The following is a 19,447-nucleotide window of genomic DNA, read 5'->3' as shown; positions in this document are numbered from 1 at the left end:
GGGCTGGGTTTTCCCCCGGAACCCAACACCAGTCACTGGCAAAGCAAAGCATTGCTTGACTTCTGTCGCCAGTTTAATGTCTTGGGAGATAGGATGTCTCTTCCGGTCTTGCTTTTACACACTCTGCTGTCTGAGCATCTGCAGGGGGGTTATCACCCCAGTGACTCAGAACATTTTGCACTTCCTCTCCTCTCCTCTCCTCTCATCTCCTTCTATTATAACTTCTGTATTAGTGGAGGATTCATTTTAGGGATAGTTTTATTATGATTATATTAGTTGTTCTAAGTCTAAGTCTGTGGAATGTTCTCATGTGTTGTATATGTTTATGTCAGAGTGTTTTTTAGATTGGGTTTGGATAAAAGCGCTTTGAGCATATATTTTGATTTGTGTGAGATTATCAGAAGAGTGTGTTTATTTATTGTCTGTACAGCATGTTTCCCCACGTGCATTTTTGGATAATCGTCATGAGTTTGGTGTTTCTATCTGCGTGCTTGGCTAAGGCTTTGGCCTGAGGCCCTGATGTCATATTTCATTCAGTGTTATGCAAGTGAATAAGTAAATAGCACATTGTGCCTGTCCACATTTCTCTGTCTGAGCTGGAAGCGTGTGTTCTCAGCTTTACAAACTTCCCACCACATCTCCCTTCGGTGTTGTCTCCACAGACCACTGAGGTCTTCACACGTTAAAGTTGCAGGTGGTACAGGTGAAATGGAAAAAGCAGATGTTTTAATTATTTCACAGAGATTTAGACTCCTAATAGACTCCCAAATAATAATAGTAGTAATAAACTTTATTTATATTTATTTAAAGCACTTTTCTTAACAAAGTGTTCTAATGTCAGCTGGTAAGTCATTCCAAAGTTTGGTGGCCCGTACTGCAAAAACATGATTGCCTTTAGACACCAATCAGGCTCTGGGAACAACCAGAAGACCACTATCGGCTGATCTAAGATGGCAACCAGGCTCATGGAAAGTTAGTAAATCATATACATTGGGGCTTGGTTGTGTAAAGCCTTAAAAGTCCTCACTTAAATCTTGAAATCAATGCGAAAAAGAAACAGGAGGCCAATGCAGGTAAGCCTGATTAATACCTTTATTGAGGCAGTTACAGAGATCTAGTTGGGAAAAGTTAATGGGCGACCCTGTCCTCAAATGTTCAGAAAGATTTCATCTTTGAAATTAGTTAAAGTACTGGAAGGAGTGCTGTAATTATTTTTAGCCTTGCTGATAGCAGGGCAATGCTCAACTTTTGGTCCACCACTTTGGTCCAGACTGAACTAACCGGATGGATTTTGTACAGATATTCATGGTCCCCAGAGGATGAATCTTAATGGGTGACCCTCAGATGTTTTCTGTAGCACCACCAGCAGGTCAGAGTTAACTTGAGAAAGCTCTCAGAATTTATGGTTCTCAAACAATGTTTCACTATGGTTTTGGTGAAGCTCAGACTTTGAAGCTACCACGACCACGACTTGACGAAATATCTGTTGGATGGGTTACCTTTAGATAGGTGCAGGCATTCATTCACCATCCCTCAGGCTGAATTGTAAAAACGTTTGAGCTCAAAGCTTCACGCTGTCCACTCCTTTGGTTTATAACTACATACTTGCAGAATTAACGACAGTCCCTTTTGTCTCAGTTTTACTCTGTTTGTAGCGCACATTAGCAGATGTCAACATGTTAAACTAAGATGATGAACATGCTAAATACTTTGCACTAGCATTGGCAAGTTAAAGCTGATATTGTGAGCATTTTAGCATTGCCGTTGCTGGCATTTATCTAAAATCGCTGTTTTTCTTGAGTCACAGAGCTGCAAGCGTTGCTGCGCTTGATGGACTATGTGAGATTTTCCACAGGCGAAGTCTAAAATTAGACACCGAACCGAATCTGGTTCTGTGAAGAGAAAATTGTGTTTATGTCTACAATCATGTAGAGTTATGTCCTCTTCTAGATGCCACTTTAAAATAAATCCTGTTAAACTTGGTTATTACCTATTGTTTTAGTGCTGTATATTATAATCATAGTGGAGCAATCCTTTGTGGTACGTTTTTCTGACAGTCATTGCTACATTTCGCAGGTGCACGGAGTGAATTGCTGCAACAGAAAAACAATTAAAGGGGTAAATACCGATCTTAATTCCGACTAAAAAATAATAGCTACTGCCGCATCGTTGAATGAAAGTTGAGCAATAATAATCCCCCAATCGACAGACTTATAACATTGCCGTCATTGGGGATCCTCACTAGAACTTGCGTGCGTTGGATGAGAACCATGATTTGAGTTCACATTAGGTAATGGGGCACGGTCTTGTGAAGTGGATGCCAAGATGAAAGATGTGGAGTTAGAAGGGAGGCATTTCCAGCCTGTGTAATATTTAAATTTGAATATAGAAATGACTGTGGCCCAACAGTAATTTCTGTGACCATGGTGGTCGTTATGTCATCACAATTAATTAATGACCATGTAACTACGATTTGGACATCACGTCCTTCTGTCTTTTCCCACAGTTTTTTTTGTATCGATAAAGAGGCGAGCAGTGGGATAGTTTTTCTGAGGCCTGTATTTTTTAATATATAATAGCCCTGTGTAATTGATTTTTATAAACATCTGTTTGTGTGTTAGACCTGTAGAGAAGAAAGGATTCTGTCGCCCTTGTGAACACAGACTCCAGCTCAAGTAAAGAAATACTTTTTCTGCTGCCGTTGTGTTTTGCGTGTCTCGCAGTAGGATGCCTTCACTGTCCCAGAGTCCCGAAACCCTGATTCAAAAATGTCAGCATGCCAGCCACTGTGTCCGCGTGTGACCTTCTCTTTTCCTCACTTTCCCCTTCCCTTTCCTTCTCTTCATGTCCTCCTCCTCTTTTTCCACTCGGCGGGCGGCCAGGGCCGGGGCAGCCTGAGCAGTGTAGCATTATTGGGTTTATGTTGTGGGCAGGCAGACAGGCAGAGGGAACTGAGCCAGACGGATAACAAACAGCACCCACTAAGGTAAAATAGAGCAGGGGTGTGTGTGTGTGTGTGCGTGCGTGTGCGTGCGTGTGCGTGCGTGTGTGTGCGTGTGTGCGTGTGTGTGCGTGCGTGAGTGAGTGAGGGAGTGAGTGCGTGAAGGAGAGCTTGTGCGTGTATGTGCAGGAAATGTGGCTGCCAGACCGGGCTCTCTGACACTGTTGGGCTAGTCACTGTGGTGCCAGTGATGAGATGAACAGGGCTCCGTCACAACTTGGCTCTCTCTTTCTCTCTCTCTCTCTCTCTCTCTCTCTCTCTCTCTCTCGTTCTCCACACTCGCTTCTCTTTCTGGCCAGTTGAAGGAAAGACGAGTGTCATGCCTGGAAAAGGGGTCGACAGACTGACCACTGCAAATTACATTACTTCTCTCTTGGGGTTTTCTTTTTTTTTTTTTTATCGTGAAGCAGTTTGTTGATGTCACTTTGGCTCGAACATAAACAAATACGTTCTCCTCTTTACTGGAATCGTGAACACATTTCTACACACGTCACACTGAGCAAAGTTTTTCTCGTCATCTGTGAATTAAGAGGCAAACCGACGTATAAGTCATGGATGTTACTTGGATTTTAATCCGTCACGAGTTGTTTAAAAGAAGCTCTCAGGCAGAGAAAGGAGGCATGAAAAGCCTTTATTTTGGTTTAAAACTTTTATGACTACTCTTAACATCACAGTCTCTTCATCAGTCACAAGCTGTTCCTTTGTCCCATCTCCTTCCTTTCCCAACGCTACAAAGAGAAGGCAATGGGATTTGACCGCCGGGTTCTCCTTGACTTAATGTTATTTATATAGCAGGAAGTCCTTGTACATGAAGCATGTCACCCCCTCTTATGTTTCTAAACTAAATTGTCCTCGTTCACTTGACTTAAATCTTTTCGGGTCCAGTAACTAAACAAACAGATGATGTTAGCGTGTCATAGTTGGGTGGATCAGGATGATTTCTATGACGTTACTCTTACATCAAGAAGAGAGAATAAGTTCAGCCAGAGAATGGTCCAACCTTTGCCACTAGATGGCAACAAATCTACTTGGCTTCTCCTCAAATTCAGTAGCTTGATCAGTGAGAACCTACAACACAAACACACTCACACGAACTGCGTCTCACTGGAGCTTGGTTCATGTATTCTGTGTGGCTAGACGTGCAGGAGCCAGAGGCTGTCATTGTGTACCTTGGTGTTCATGCTTCTCATGACGCCTGAAAGCACCACTACTTCAGTTACTCCGCAGGAAATTCAGCTCTCTCTCATCCCCCAACAAGAAAAACCAAGTCCGCTCCAGTTGGCCAGTAGTTCCAGTTTCTCTTTGTTCTGTGGCGCCGTCTATGTTGTTTCAAATTTCAGGTGCTGCAAACCATCGTGCATGACTCCTTTGTGCTTTTTGGCCTTGATTACATCAGTCTGACCTCACGCGCTCTTTTCCCTTCTCATTTCCCTGTGAAATGTTGTAAGATTGAGGAACCGCAGGTTGTGACAATACTTTGGTGCTTTACATAAGGAGGTTGACATGAACAACCTCACTGCTCTTGACTACTAGATTTTGCAAAGATTAACCCTCTTTTTTGTACTGAAACAGAGCACTGCCTTTCTCAAAACTCTCTATGCTGAAGTTTACTATAAAGAACACCGGGAGAAGATAGAGAATTTTTGTCCATGCTAAACTAAAAAAGTAGAGAAAAATGTGAATAGAAAACTCAGTATAACCAAATTTATTGCAAGAAAAATGATCACAATGAACAAAACAAAACCCCCAAGTCAATAGTCAAGTATTTTGATTCATTAATAAGTCAATAAATAATGGGGAGGAATAACAGGAGTTGTCGAGTGTCTATCTTAAACTGTGTGGGTTGACCTGCCTCTCTTTCTGATCTGCAGGTGGGCTGTGGAGCGTCTTCACATTGGGTGGATCCGGTAGCAGAGCAGGAGCGGACCAGGAACACAACCCCTTACCTTTGTCTAATCAGAGCCTTCTGTTACTGCTGGTCCTAGCCAATCTGACAGATGGGCCCGACTGGCCCAACCCCTACCGCCAGGCTATCACTTGTTTCAGAAACACGCAAGGTAAATACATTTACAATCGACACATTTATATATTATTTTATGCTCATATTTGAGACAGACTTTCAAGTACCGCCTATGTCATTTACCAGGGTGTTATTATGATTTCCTCTGCCTGTGTAGACACATCGTCACTGCCCGTGGAGCAACCTCACAGTTTCCAGATCAACTTCAACAGTCTGTACACGGCACTGTGTGAGCAACAGCGTTCCGACCAGGCCACGTTACTGCTGTATACCCTACTTCACCAGAACGCCAACATGAGGACATACATGCTCTCCAGAACCGACATGGACAATCTGGTAGGGTAGGGTGGGAATGAAGACTCTGATTTTGTCGTTTTCATTTACAGAGGGAGGTGAACTCGTCCATGTGCATTCATTATTCCCATCTACAACTGACATTTGGGGTAATTTTCTGGCAAGGTGGAAGCAGAGCGCCCTGTTAACAATGGGTCTAAGTGGGATCGGTCAATCCTGAACGAAGCACATCCTCCTGTTCCTCCTTACACACATGCATATGGCCATGAAATCATTTCATCTAGGGCCAACGCTACGGCTCAGTAAACACAGAGGATGTATGCAGTGGCAGCTGGTGCTATTCTGTCCATGTGGGACTGTGCCAGTTATTCCTTATAGCAGAGTGAATGTACTGAGGTAATAAGTGAGTGAAAATCAATCTATAGCTCAGCTGTCACATGGCTTCATATGCTGTGTGATTATGGCGAACAATCGCAAATGAGGCTCTTTGACACAGTGTAGCACAGTAATTTGGTCTCATTGCATAGGAAATGGAAGTCGGTGTTAACAAACTGTATACATATCTTTTGTAGCAGGGTTTAAAACGAGACGTTGGCAGCTGAAAAACCAAACATTTTTGATCATGGCCCCACATGTGCGGGCAATGACCTTAATTAACAGTCACATTTTAAACCGTAGGTCTATTAAATTCCTTAACTTCTGATATCACAATGACCTTTCTGTGTTATTCAATATTTATGGCTGCTATAATAAAATACCGTCATTAGCAGGTCTAGATCGAGCCTATTATGCAGGGGGGCTGCTAATGAGTCCAACTACTTTCTCTGCCGAACAATAAAGCACTGCTGCACGACAGCATAATGAGCTAACGCTCAAACTGTGCGCGCGTGTTGCTCACCATGCTAGCTTGTAACTGCTCTCACTCTCGACAGGATGACTCCGTCTGTTCTGCTAATTTCTCAAATGCAGCATGTCTCCTCCTTGAGCTTAGTAGTCATGATTCAGGACTCTCAAAAAATTGTTTTTATATAAAGTAAATCCTAGTGTCTCAACTAATATCTGGGGGGCTGCTTTTTTTAATCTTTTATTTTACCTGGTACTATTGGCACCTCAGGTTGGATTTTATACAGTTAATGAATTTTTCATACATTCTGATTGTGTAAACCTTATGACACGTCGAACAGTTTTTTAGCTCTTCAGTGACAAAAAAATGGTCTTTTCCTGGTCTTTTACGTTTTCCTGCGCTGTTCGTACAATTCTTCCGTTCATGCTGTTTTTGTCGTGTGCTCACAAATTGAAGGACATATACACGCTCTGAATCCCCCAAAGTCATTGGCAACAAAATTAGAAAGAAGATAGCAGTGGTGATTCAGTAATAAATAAGAAATCAATTTAAGAAAGGAACAAATGTAACTGCAGGTTTCCCTCTGTTTGAGCCCTAAATGGTCAACAAGAATTTGATGAACAACACCAACACGTTCTGTATGATCAGATCTTCTCCCTACTCTCCCCCTCCTCCTCTCAGGTGTTGCCCATCCTCGAGATCCTTTACCACGTAGAGGATAGAAATTCTCATCACGTGTACATGGCGCTCATTATCCTACTCATTCTTACAGAGGACGACGCCTTCAATCGCTCAGTCCATGAGGTGGTGCGTAGACACACTTTAACACACACTGGTCAGGTGTAACACTCTTACCTTCTATTACCTGCACTTGCTAAGAAAATGGTCCGTTTTCCCCCCTTCCATTCCTGATTGTGTTTCATTTCTGTGTGTGTCCCTCTTGGTTCAGGTATTGAAGAACATCTCATGGTACACAGAGAGGTCACTGACAGAGATCTCCCTTGGCAGTTTGCTCATCCTGGTGGTTATACGCACCATCCAGTTTAACATGACCCGGACAAGGGTAAGATGAACACACATTCACACACACTTTGTACACTTGAAAACACAACATGCAATCACAAAACCATCCGCTGTAGTCATATTTACTGGTCCAAATCAGTATACGCTTAAAATAAATTTTTCCTGAAGATGAATTCTGTCATTCTAAGTAATTCTTATCACATTACATGGTCTCATTTTTTGTTTTTAAGTTGTAATTTGATGCTAAAACAGAAACGGGGAAGCGTCATAATTTTCAGACTGAGACTGACTCACAATTGTTCGGTCCGGTGTATCAGTGGGACCTTGATACCACGGCTCCACTCCCCAATCACCCCTGTGCAGACACTCACTCCTAATGACGTCACCAGACTTAGATGGAAGTGGGATATTTTTGCTTAATTTTTGCACAGTGGGAGCTGATATAACACAAAGTAAATTGCAATTTAACAGTAACTTAATTGTGGTGTGTTTATGTGTGTCTGGCTTAGGATAAATACCTCCACACCAATTGTCTGGCTGCACTAGCCAACATGTCAGCCCAGTTTCGATGTCTGCACCAGTACGCTGCCCAGCGTATTATCAGGTGAGAACGGAACAAAAGATGAGATATTACCTGGCAGCTCTGTTCCTCTATGCAACCATTTCCCAAACACCCTATTCCAGCTTTTATCTGGATCTTACCACCTTATTCTAATAAATTAATCACTTCAGAGTAAATTAATGGTAGCTTTAAATAAAAAAAATATTTTTGAATTAAAGGTGCAAAATGGCCATGCTTATTTTTATCTTCTACTGCATGTTTGACATTCAACTTGTTATCTTTGGTTGGTTCTAATTAGCATGTGAATCTTGACCTTTAGATTTTTATTTTTTTTTACAGCCACTTAAATGGATGAAAACCTCAGCATATGTAATTCTGCATTACAATATCTATACAAATGGTGATTTAGTAAATTGAGGAGGTCCAGTGAATTAAATGCCTGGCAAATAAAAAATACTAATACAAATTATATTGATCCCAAACATATAATATAAAAATTTATACATTTTTTATCCCATTTCTCACAATGATTTCAATACAACCACGACTTAAAATGAAAAGCTGCCAATTTATAAAAATGGCACGGCAAAACCTCTGAAAGCAGAGAAATGTATATTGGCTCACAATGTGTATCGTCTAAAAACTCAATAAATGTGCTGAATATGCTTCTTCTCTGTAGTACAGTTTAAACAATAGACAACAAGTGTGCATTTCAGGGACAGAGTTTTTTGGATGCTCGCCCTCAAAAACATGTCAGCTGAAGCAGGAGAAGGCAGCACACTGTCAAAGTAGACAGTGTTTTGTGTTTCAGCTAGAGGCCTTCTTCAGAGCAAACCACAAAAAAAGGATGTGGTGATGATCTGACATTGTAGTTTCATAGACTGAAACAGCACCGCATCACTGTCAGCTGGGGTGTATTCCAACTTCATTATGTAAGCGGGAGGCCTCGGAACAATCATGTGCACCAGATTTTAATAAAAGCATCTGTGCGAGGACGAGAAACCAGTTGGGGAGACGGAAAACAATGGAATGGAAAGTCTACTTCGTGCACAAACATGCTCTTTTGTTTTAGCGATTCACATTGACTCAGCACAATACATTTAGCATCATTGTAACTTGAGTGTTTACTGCAGAAAACACTAAGACATGAAATATTGACAGAGGTGTGTCTGTATAGAGAAGAACCTTATGTAACACAAGCGAATGGAGGGAAAGGGTTTGGCACTCAAGGACACGGAAGACTTAAAGAGGACAAGGTCCAAAACTACACACTATCGCACGCACGCACGCACACGCACACGCACACACACACACACACACACACACACACACACACACGGACAACAAGTCATTCATGTCTGTTTGTTAACTCCAGGCACAAGGGGAGCAATGTTTCCTTCCCCATCAACGCTCACTCGTTCCCGCATACTCAAGGATCCTCTTATCTCCCTGCCGCTGTCTCTCTCCGTATCTGTGACTCCCCAGTGTTTTGAGTCAGAGAGGAACAACACTGTCTGTGAACGTGTACATGTCCGTCCTGCCGTGGTGCAGGGCAACTGACTCCATGTCTGATGATAATGATAATGATGATGACTATGATGGCCTGGCCTGGGTAAAACCGGCTGCCTGGCTGGCTGTTAGATAATGGGAAATTTCCTGGCAGGAATTTCCACATGGCAGCCAGACATAGCTGAACTCAGCTCCTTAACAGACTCTGAGAGAATCGCGTCCGGAGCTGTTTATTTACTAGGAGCGGCTGGTTGATCTGCCCAAACTTCTGCCTGCCATTTTTCCTTATGTTCAATTTATCCTTTCCCCCTATATATATATTCCCTCTTCTGGCCAAATTGTTCCCCCCTCTCTGCCAAATTAATACATCTGTATTGAAAAGGGACGTTTTTCATGACGACAGATTTAAACAGATGCTTTAACCTGCTGCAACTCACCATAACATTACCCACTTCAACAGAAAGCCCCCCCAAAAATAACAGGGGTGTTGCAGGTGTACGTACATTATTGCAACATCTTTGGTTTGAGATCTTACTTTTCAGAATCAGAATTGGCTTCATTGGCCAAGTATGTGAACACATACAAGGAATTTGGTTTTACATTGCTAACATTACTTGCATATAAATAGACATACAGCAAGAAAGATAAAGATAACAAAAAGAGAAAAACTCAATAAACAAGATAAAGAATGGATGAAATAAATAATACATACTTGATAAATGGATGGATATGTACATTGTGCACTATACATTTCTTTATACATATATTTTACACTGTGTAGGGTTTACATGAACAAATTTTAACATGCAGGATATCTATTGACAGTGACCGTGTATGATAAGATCACACAGGTAAAAAGCCTGGCATTTTAGGCTGTAAAAGTACAGTTTGTAATGAAAGTACTTTGTTGCACATTTTCCAAAAATTTAGAAATTTGGCATTTTAAGCAAGCCTTAAAATGAATGTGCACAATTTAAGTCACCTCACACATGCAAATGTCCTAGTGCAGATTTTAAAGAACGACGCATGACCACCCACTCTGTCCCCAATTGAAAAAAAACAAAATCTCTGGACAGTTAGTGACAGAGCACCTTCACATTGTCCACGTCCTTCGTCAGCTCAGCCTTATGACTGATTTTGGGATTAGGGCCAGCAGTACGGAAATCCTTTTGTGTCGCCTCTTCCTGTCCGTGTCCGTCACTGCCTCGGCATAAATGGGGGATGTGACAGAGCAACTAGTCAAAGTGCGTTATTGTGGACAAGGGTCCCAGGTGGAGTCCTTGGTGGTCTCTCGTTAGAAATTTTAAAAAAAACTGCCAGGATAGTACAACAGGTCCTTTAAGCAGACGTGGCTCCTTTGACATAAAGTCTGTAGATAACAGCCAGACCTCCTCGTAGCTGCTCTGATACGTCCATTCAGCTATCATTCAGCCAATTAGCCTGGATAAAGAATGATGAGAGATATAGTATGCGTGTGTGTGTGTGTGTGTGTGTGTGTGTGTGTCTGTTTTCCAGTGCTGACAGATGGACAGGTGTTGCTGCGCTGGACTTAGTCCAGATCTGTTTGTGCATCTAAGGTTCCTTAGCCCTATGCTGTCATTGAATTTAATTTATTCTGCAATTTTATCACCTTGATTAACACACAGATTAAAGATTGAACACCCCTGGGGGCGCAGAGAGGGTATTAAAAAGTTGTAATTAAAATGCAAGGTCATCAAATGATTTTAATAACACTTTGTATTAAAAAGGATGATCAAAAAAGAATGGAAAAGTTAAACTATTACAAATGATATATTCTTTTGTTCTCAAAAGGTAACCAAGGTTGTGAACTGTGGCAAAAAAAAAACAACGTTAGAAAAAGGAGTTGTGATACAAGTTGCGGGGGAAATTAAGCCAATTTTTTGTATTTTGACCCATCATTTTCATGATAATTTTGTTATTCCAACACTCACTATTATTCACCATTTTAAATGCCTCATTTATAAAGAAAAACATCCCGTCTTTAATAATAATCTGTCTAAAATAGAGGCTTTTCTCTTTAGTTAAGATGTGTAAAGGCCACCGTTTTATTATTGCATTAATTACTGGTAAACATGTGCATTACGACAAGTGTGTATTTGGGTTTTGTGTTATTTTGTCTTCATGGCAGTGTAATCATTCATCCGTCACTGCTGCTCTGACACGTTTTCCCTTCTCTCCGTCTCTCCTGCAGTCTGTTTGCTTTGCTTTCTAAGAAGCACAACAAGGTTTTGGAGCAGGCAACACAGAGTCTCCGAGGCAGACAGGCAGACAACACAGCCTTGCCCGACTATGTGAGTAATAAACACACACACACACACACACACACACACACACACACACTCGCGCTCTCTGTCTGCACTCAGTCTATAGTGGCTACAAAATTATGTCTACTTGGGTAAGGACCAGTTTGGTGAGTCTGAGGTGAATTTGTACATGAAGTTGTATGAATTTTGAGTTCTTGATCATTAATTTTATCGATTTTATGAATCTATCATATTTTTCCCAATAAGTCATATATCATTCGTAGCCATTGCCTAAAAGATTGTCTCAAAGATAAGGCTCAAAATGTTTTCTCTTTGTCTACTGTAAAAGTGACATGACTTTACATTTTACTGTTGGGACAAAAGTTATGGTATCTAGTTTAGCTTCCATTTGAGGATGTCGTTAATGATTGGATGCTGGAGTTAACAAAATGGTAGGGCTGTTGCTGCAGCTCCTCTGTCAAGTGGCAGACTGCAGCTCTGTCTACAACACTCCTTTGTGTTTTTCTCATTACCTTCACAGTCCGTATCCCCCATATTTAATTAGCATTAAAATAGTGCCACTTTTAGACTAGTATTTGATGAAACTATTGATGAAAAGTTTGCCAAAAACCAATGAATTAAGGGTGATATTCTCCGAATGAAATATAATGAATAGATAGAGATCTTAGTGGCAGCCACACCTGAGCAGTCAGTGCACTCTGTTGACTATCGACTGCGTGTAATTGTTTATATTTGTGTACAGGCACCTCTGCCCTCAGGTTGGTCTGTCTGAGTCTCAGTCTGGCTGTCTCATTAGATTTGCATGATTCTTGATAACTCTGTGTTTGTGAGTGCGTGTGTGTTTGGGGGTTGGAGATTCATATTCTGAGGTCCCCATGGATGCCCTTAGGTGTTGGCGGAACGAGCATGTGCTTGAATGCTCCTTCAGCCATGTAGCAACTGTCTGATGAGGCCCCACAAACAGACGTCTGTGCAAACACGTCAACACACACACACTCATAAGAACATATAAAATGCAATTATCCAGCTTTGTTTGGATGCTTGCTACCTTCAGGGCTTATTTTAATGTTCCACTTTATAAATACACACTATATATATATATATATATATATATATATGTATATATATATATTTTATATGACTGAAAATGGAGGAGAGATTACTTTTCCATGATCTTCCCCATTAAAGATCACTTCAGCCGTCAGTTCCCATGAGAGAGATCATGTATTTAATAGTAGTGACAAATATAATAAGACGTACATCGTGAGGGGTCAGAGTGAGAGGTCGCCTACACAACAGCATTGTGTAGGCCTTTGTAAAATATTCATCGTGCTGCTCAAGGGCACGAGCCAGATTTCCGGTATGATTATTTCATGGGAATTTTAAATTGAGATTCCCCTTGTCTCAGAATAGTGTCTGACATCTCGTCTGGGTCATAGACTCATAAGAAAGAGCTGGTCAACATTTTTGATACAGTTATCCTTGAGCTTAGACTATACTAACTCAATGTGACATTGGTTCCCATGTCTACAAAGGTTCTTCTATCCAGGGCTAGAAGTCGGTGTTGTGCTTCATTGACATCTCAAGAACATACTGAGTTCTCCCTCTGAGCATGTGTGCACATACAGGGTGTATCCTCAAGATATAAATTCACTTCGATTGTGTCTCGGACAAAAGTGGAACAAGTGTGTTCTCACGGAAGTGCACAATTAGCTTTTCCCATGTGTTTGGAAGTAACGTGTTTGTTCTTAGTCTGAGGTGTCTCTCAGTGTTTGATAAGGCCAGTTGTGTTGTGCCGTTCAGAGGGAAGGGGACCTTCCAGCCTGGCCTCGATTTCGCCTCGTAATCATTTGTTGTCATTTGTTAGTCTGTGTGAAATCTTCCTCAGGTTATTTTATTTTTTTATTAGCCACAGCAGCAGTGACTTTATGGATGTCCGCAAAATTCAGTCCACTTTGTTTGCAGAGTTTGCCGTTCACCTATAAATAACGCAGCACGAGATTGTCCGAGTCAGACCCATTCACAGCAGCAGGAAAATGTCCAGAACAGTGTAGAGTGCCCACTGGTTAGATGCATTGCCAGAGGATGATTCTTACTTTGCAGACTTTTTCTCAAAGTGTCACTTTGACAATGAAAATTGTAAGATTCCAACCTTTACATGACGCTCTATGCTGTGTGAATATGTGTGACTGTGAGATGAGGAATCAAACTGTCTTTGCATTTAGACAAAATTTTAAGCAATCTGTTCATATCAGTGGAGTAAGACTGTACATGAGAAATGAACGGCTAGTTATATATTTAATGCAGCAGGAAATGTGAAAGGAGGTTTACTCAATACAGGAGATAATAGTTGCAAATGTAATCTATAGGCTGAAAGACATTTATTCTGCCCTCCCTGCCATCAGTATAAATCGTAAACTGAAATTTACTTTAAACCTCATGCAAAGTATTTCTCATCTGAGCAGTAATGAATGACCTTACACACTGGCTAAAGTGTGTCACTGGTTTCAGAGATGTGACGTCTAAAAGCAGTACTGCTGTCTTACTGTTCCCTCTTCATCTCTTGCCCTCGTCTCTTCCTCCGGTAGCGGTGTAATTGTAAACCACTTGCTCTAGTATTATTCACAAACCCGCAGATTAACTTGGGTAGTTTTGGCGAGTAGAGGGAGAGATAAAGAGGAGCAAAAATGTGAGGAGAAAAATGGGAACACAAGAAGGTTTAGGGGGAAGAGAAGTGGGCAGGAGGCGATGAGATGAGCGTGTGGGTTGTAAGTGTGTTTTAGTGACGTGGCATCTGGAAACAATGTAATTTGGCTGAGTCTGGCTCTGGAGAGAGAACTAATGTTTGTTTAATGTGGGATTGTCCTGGACGTGTAATTGCTCTCTTTACAAGGAGGAGACTGAGAGGAGGATATGAGAAAACGTCGTCCAGTGCTCGAGAGCCGTGGGTTAAAGCCGGGTTCATTCTGCTCATGTGTTGACGTCTCCCTCTGTCTCTCTGTCCTCTTCCTCCCTCTCTCTTTCTTTGTCTGCCCCCTGGTCTCTCTCTCTCTCTCTCTCTCTCTCTCTCTCTCTCTCTCTCTCTCTCTTTATCTTTCTCTCTCTTGTTTATATATACAGCCACCCGCCCCCCATTCCTGAATATGTTTGTGCTGCTGTGTCTGGTTAGTGTCAGGGAAGAAAGAGGGAAGGGTTAGGGCCTCTTGAGCCCCCAGGGGACCTCCAGAGGCTTCCAGTCCAAGCAGGGCAGCTCTCTAGGGGCCTCATAGTTGCTCTCTGCAGCCTCTGCACCTTTGATTGCAGATGCTTTTGTTGTTTTATTATTTTTCTTCCTTTCTTGCCCTTTGAGATATGTGCAGTGACAAGCAGTATGTGCCTGTACACACTAACAAACATAAAAAGCTTTGCATTGTGTGTCACTGTTTATGCTCCCAGCTAGTGGTATTGGTAATGTTACTTCTCTGCCTCTTAGTCTGTTTACTGTTGCACATTTCTGAGAAGAGGCTACACACATACACACACACACACACACAGACGCACACGCACGCACACACACACACACACACACACACACACACACACACACACACACACACACACAAACACACTCACACACACACACAAACACACGCACACACACACAGACACACACACACACACACACAGACACACAGACGCACACACACACACACACAGACGCACACAGACACACACACACAGACACACACACACACACACACACAGACGCATACACACACACACACACACACACACACACACACACACACACATACACACAGTGCCAGAAGCCTGTTGGACCACCCTGTCTATGTGTTTACGTGCGCCGGTTGAGTCACAATCTGTGATCTCTTTTTAATAGCCAGAGTAGACACATGCATTAACTCCGTCGCACCATTCATCTTGTTTAGGGGAAAAGCAGAGCCCGAGGATGTATCAACAGATAATAAACATCATGCCTTCTGTTTATTAGCGGGGCTTTCAGGAATTATCCACTTTGTTATTATGCTACGAAATATTTTTTTCAAAAATCATACAGTTTTCCATGAATTCAACTACGGCTCATAGATAATAAGAGTTGGTGTTTTTGAAATCGATTATTGTGCAATCTTTGCCTTTGTAGGCTACTAGAAAATATATCAATATACATAATAAATCATATGGCATTTACATGCCACATAGCTGAAATTGATTAATTGGATAATTTGAAGTAGCCTGCATCAAATAATATTTTCATTAACTGTGTGGATTTTTTTAATTGCTTTATGTATGATACACACTAATAAATTCATCTAGTTTCACATGTAGAGCTATAGACTGAAAAGTTTGTCAGGCCAGTATATATCATATTATATATACCAATATACACCAATGAATATTGCTGTACAGTAATACCAAACTCTGATGTTTCTGTTATGTAGTTTGTCCTCAAAAGTAAATTTTTTAACTCTAAAATCTCCCGCTGAGTTTGATCTTGATCATAATTAAAAAGGGGAAAAATCTAAGCGAAGATTTTTTGTTTATATCATTGTTTATCGTTTAAATTTAACGTTGCACCAACATTGGTAGGAGACAGGCTGTAGTCATGTTGTACATGGGATAAGACTTGGATATCTAATATGGTTTCAACACCAGTGTTGTAAAAGTAATAAAAATGTAATGTAATGTATCTTCCTGGAAATTTGCAAGGGAAATTTAATGATGTATCTCAAACAGTGTTGCTCACTTCCAATCATACTTTTCCAACCTTCTCTCCTATATCTCTCCGTCCTCCGCACGTTTTCAATGAATGATTTGAATATGTTTAAGTTCAGTGTAGCCTCCACGCTCAATCACAAATTGGAATCTCATTTATTTTTCAACGTCTACTTCTCATAATTGCTGTCTGACTTTATTTCATGTCCATTTCATATAATTCCATGGTTCTGATGGAGCCTCTGGAAAAACACCGATACATGGTTTACCTGAAAGGAGGAATTGATTGAATGAAGTATGAAGGTATTGCTTATGGTCTTTGCATGTAGAGCCAGTCTCTCTGCAAGGTTGATGTACATTATCGTTCTGCTTTGCACGCGGAAGTTCTGTCATTTTATGAGAAAATACCCAGAGGGGAGGAATGGAGAGAAAATTAATGATCACCTATACATTTTCTCCTTTTAACGATTTTAAACCATTTCAAACCTTGAATGTATATTGCTTCAGTTATTAACACTGTTATTACATCAGGCTCCTCTTAACTGATCTTGTGTGGTGATATAGTGAGCAGCAGTTTGTAGAATGGCGGACAAAGTATTTTTCCCTCTTTTCATGTATACGCACATTGGAATCAAAGATGTCAAACAGATTATTGTAATTTTTTTCACCCATCAAATATGCATTGCTGTTACAATGGTCAGACGCATTAGCCCAGCATGGAAAAAAATGCAGCTTCCACAGCATATGAATGGGATCAGACCATCGGCACAGCAGGGGGGGTGCCAGCGCAGGAGGCTCCAGTTGTTCTTTGATCCGTCCAACTGAAAAACAGCTTTGTGGACGTGTGCGCTCTGCATACTGTTCAGCTACGTTGGCCAATATGTGCGAGAGCATATTTCACGGTAGATAATTTCGAAACCTGTTTCTGCCGTTTACCTCACGATTGCCTCAGCGACAATATGAACAACAACAGCCACCGTGATCACTTTCCGCACTAGCAAAATACTTCAATCTGAGTAGTCTGTTCCGTCGCCTCACTGCTACCCGATGTAGCACGGCTACATTTTTTACATTTTTTTTTTTTACAAAGTGGAAGTTTAGATTAATTACAGCTCTAAGGTGTTGTTAGTAACAAGCTCTTGGTGATATTTGATGGTTTATGCTAAATGAGCCAAACTCCAGGTTTAAAAGTCTGTGGTGGTCTTGTTAAAAGTTAACTCTGAAAAGAATGATCCATAATGAGGTCCACATTCACAAATTATAACTAACCTTCGACTTCAACCTATGTCTCTATGCCTTTTTATGTGGCTCTTTATGTCATCCTGTCAGTCTCCACTTACGTCTGTCTCCTCGAGTTCCTCTCATTAAGGCAGTGACCTACTGAGAGCTGAGAGCTGACTGACTTACCCCCTCCCTTTTTTTAGTCTCATCTGTCAAATTTTTTTCCCCCTCACCTGCCGAACAAAGAAGGTGTTGGTTCTAGTTGTTAGTCTACTTGCCATGCTGTCTCTGTATATCTGTCATCCTGTCCTCTCCTCGGTCTCTCTGACTCTTTCTGTGTTTGTTCTCGGGCCGTAGGATTGCCACCCCTGCAGGCAGCAGGTGCTCTGGGGTCCTAATGATTGTCTGCTTTCCAAATGGTAATTAGGGCATCCCTGCTGTGCCCTGCTCTTTTCCCGATCGAGGCATAGCGAAACAGAGCACAGTGGATCAATTAGCACTGCCCACCTTTTTTCGCCAGAGAGCTGTTGCAGCTGTTGGCATCATCTTTTTTTGTATTTTTTTTTTTTTTTCTCGTTATCGCTCACCGACATCACTGCTGTTTTACCCTCTGGCCTCCAGCCGTTAGTGCTAGCCAAGTCTCAGAGAAGTGCATTATGTAAACTGATAATAAGTTGTCTGTCTGCAAATATGCTGGACTTCCCCTCCACACAGACAGTGATGCAGCGATTGTCCGACACAGACTTTCCGAAAAACAGACTCTAGACTCAGACTGGCAGACTGCGCTGATGTGTTGGTGCTGTTGTTCTGGGATGCAAACACTGTCCTATGCCTCATTCTGTATCTGTGTGTGAGTGTGTGTGTGTGTGTGTGCAACAAAGGATGTTTTGTGAACGTGTGAGGCTATGGGGTAATAAGAGGTTGACCTGCGTACAATACTCACAAAATGGTGTGATTATGACACGGCCATCGTACCATAATGCAGGTCAGACAATGACCTATTTAAAAAAACTCCCCAAAGACAGGGCAGGCTGCGGCTACTCAGCCAGTCCGACCCGCTCTGTCTGTCCACATGATCTTTCTTCTTCTCATGCTTTTCCTTTTCAGTGTCTTTTTTAAAATGCTGCTTTCTTTTGGTTCTTAGCAAACAACTTTTTCGGTATTTCTGTCGTTTTTGCACGTGACACGACGTGATGGCATGTTTAGGTGTGGCTTTTCGTCTGTTTTCGTTTGAGTATCTGTCTGTGTTTATCTCCATGCCCTTGTCTTAATATGTCTGGTTTGTCTGCCCTGCAACAGCCTGCAGTGAGCAGCGGGGCCAGCCAGGGAATCACTAAGCTATTGGTTTAATGATGCCAGCGCCTACTTTACAGGGATTTACATGTCTGTGTCTCTAAACACCCTGTCCACACACACAAACACTTGCACAAAAACATGCATGGGTATGATAGGGTGGCTAGACGAACCATAGACGATCTATAAAGATGGCCAACATTACAGCTCCCCAAAAGTGAAACCGCATCATCTGGATCGCCCTCCTGGTGGCTGTTTGCAGTATAGGTCATGAACCTTGCCCCCTTCTATGTTTTCGGACAGGACCTGGATCAAACTAAAACAGTCAAAGTACACGTTAAATACATTTTTCTCAAATATGGGTTTTTAGGTAGTTTAATTAGATATTTGATGTTAAAACCTGTGAAATGCCATGATTGACCTGCTGCATTCTCCACACCACGATCACTCCAGGGCAAACTCTACTTTCAAATGACGCCAACATCTCAAACCAGCGGCACCCATATCCGGAATGTTTTAGCTTCTCTTTTAGCTTCTCTCTTTGTCCAACGAGAGGAAGTGGAGACGGGTCGTCCATCTTTATATAACAGTCTATGAGGGAAAACACATATACACACAGATAGTGTCGCGCAGGCACTGTCCTTCCCATGCACAGATTGCATCTGCAAACTGTATAATTTCC

The 19,447-nt window shown here is 41.6% G+C and overlaps 1 protein-coding gene across 2 annotated transcripts in view; it reads left to right on the top strand.

Annotated features, from left to right (window-relative positions):
* The window catches only part of dym (dymeclin), a 46,820-nt gene that overhangs the window by 11,376 nt on the left and 15,997 nt on the right, over nucleotides 1-19,447 (top strand). For both annotated transcript variants that reach the window (XM_035607195.2, XM_047329370.1), the window contains exons 9-14: nucleotides 4,873-5,058; nucleotides 5,179-5,357; nucleotides 6,841-6,966; nucleotides 7,109-7,222; nucleotides 7,692-7,786; nucleotides 11,466-11,565. In XM_035607195.2, the coding sequence (XP_035463088.2) occupies nucleotides 4,873-5,058; nucleotides 5,179-5,357; nucleotides 6,841-6,966; nucleotides 7,109-7,222; nucleotides 7,692-7,786; nucleotides 11,466-11,565 (800 nt within the window). The remainder of the gene's footprint in view (nucleotides 1-4,872; nucleotides 5,059-5,178; nucleotides 5,358-6,840; nucleotides 6,967-7,108; nucleotides 7,223-7,691; nucleotides 7,787-11,465; nucleotides 11,566-19,447) is intronic.

This window comes from Scophthalmus maximus, chromosome 20 (assembly GCF_022379125.1).
Source record: "Scophthalmus maximus strain ysfricsl-2021 chromosome 20, ASM2237912v1, whole genome shotgun sequence".
NCBI lineage: Eukaryota > Metazoa > Chordata > Actinopteri > Pleuronectiformes > Scophthalmidae > Scophthalmus > Scophthalmus maximus.
The sequence above is the reverse complement of the archived record's forward strand: the minus strand, read 5'-3'. Positions and strand labels throughout refer to the sequence as shown.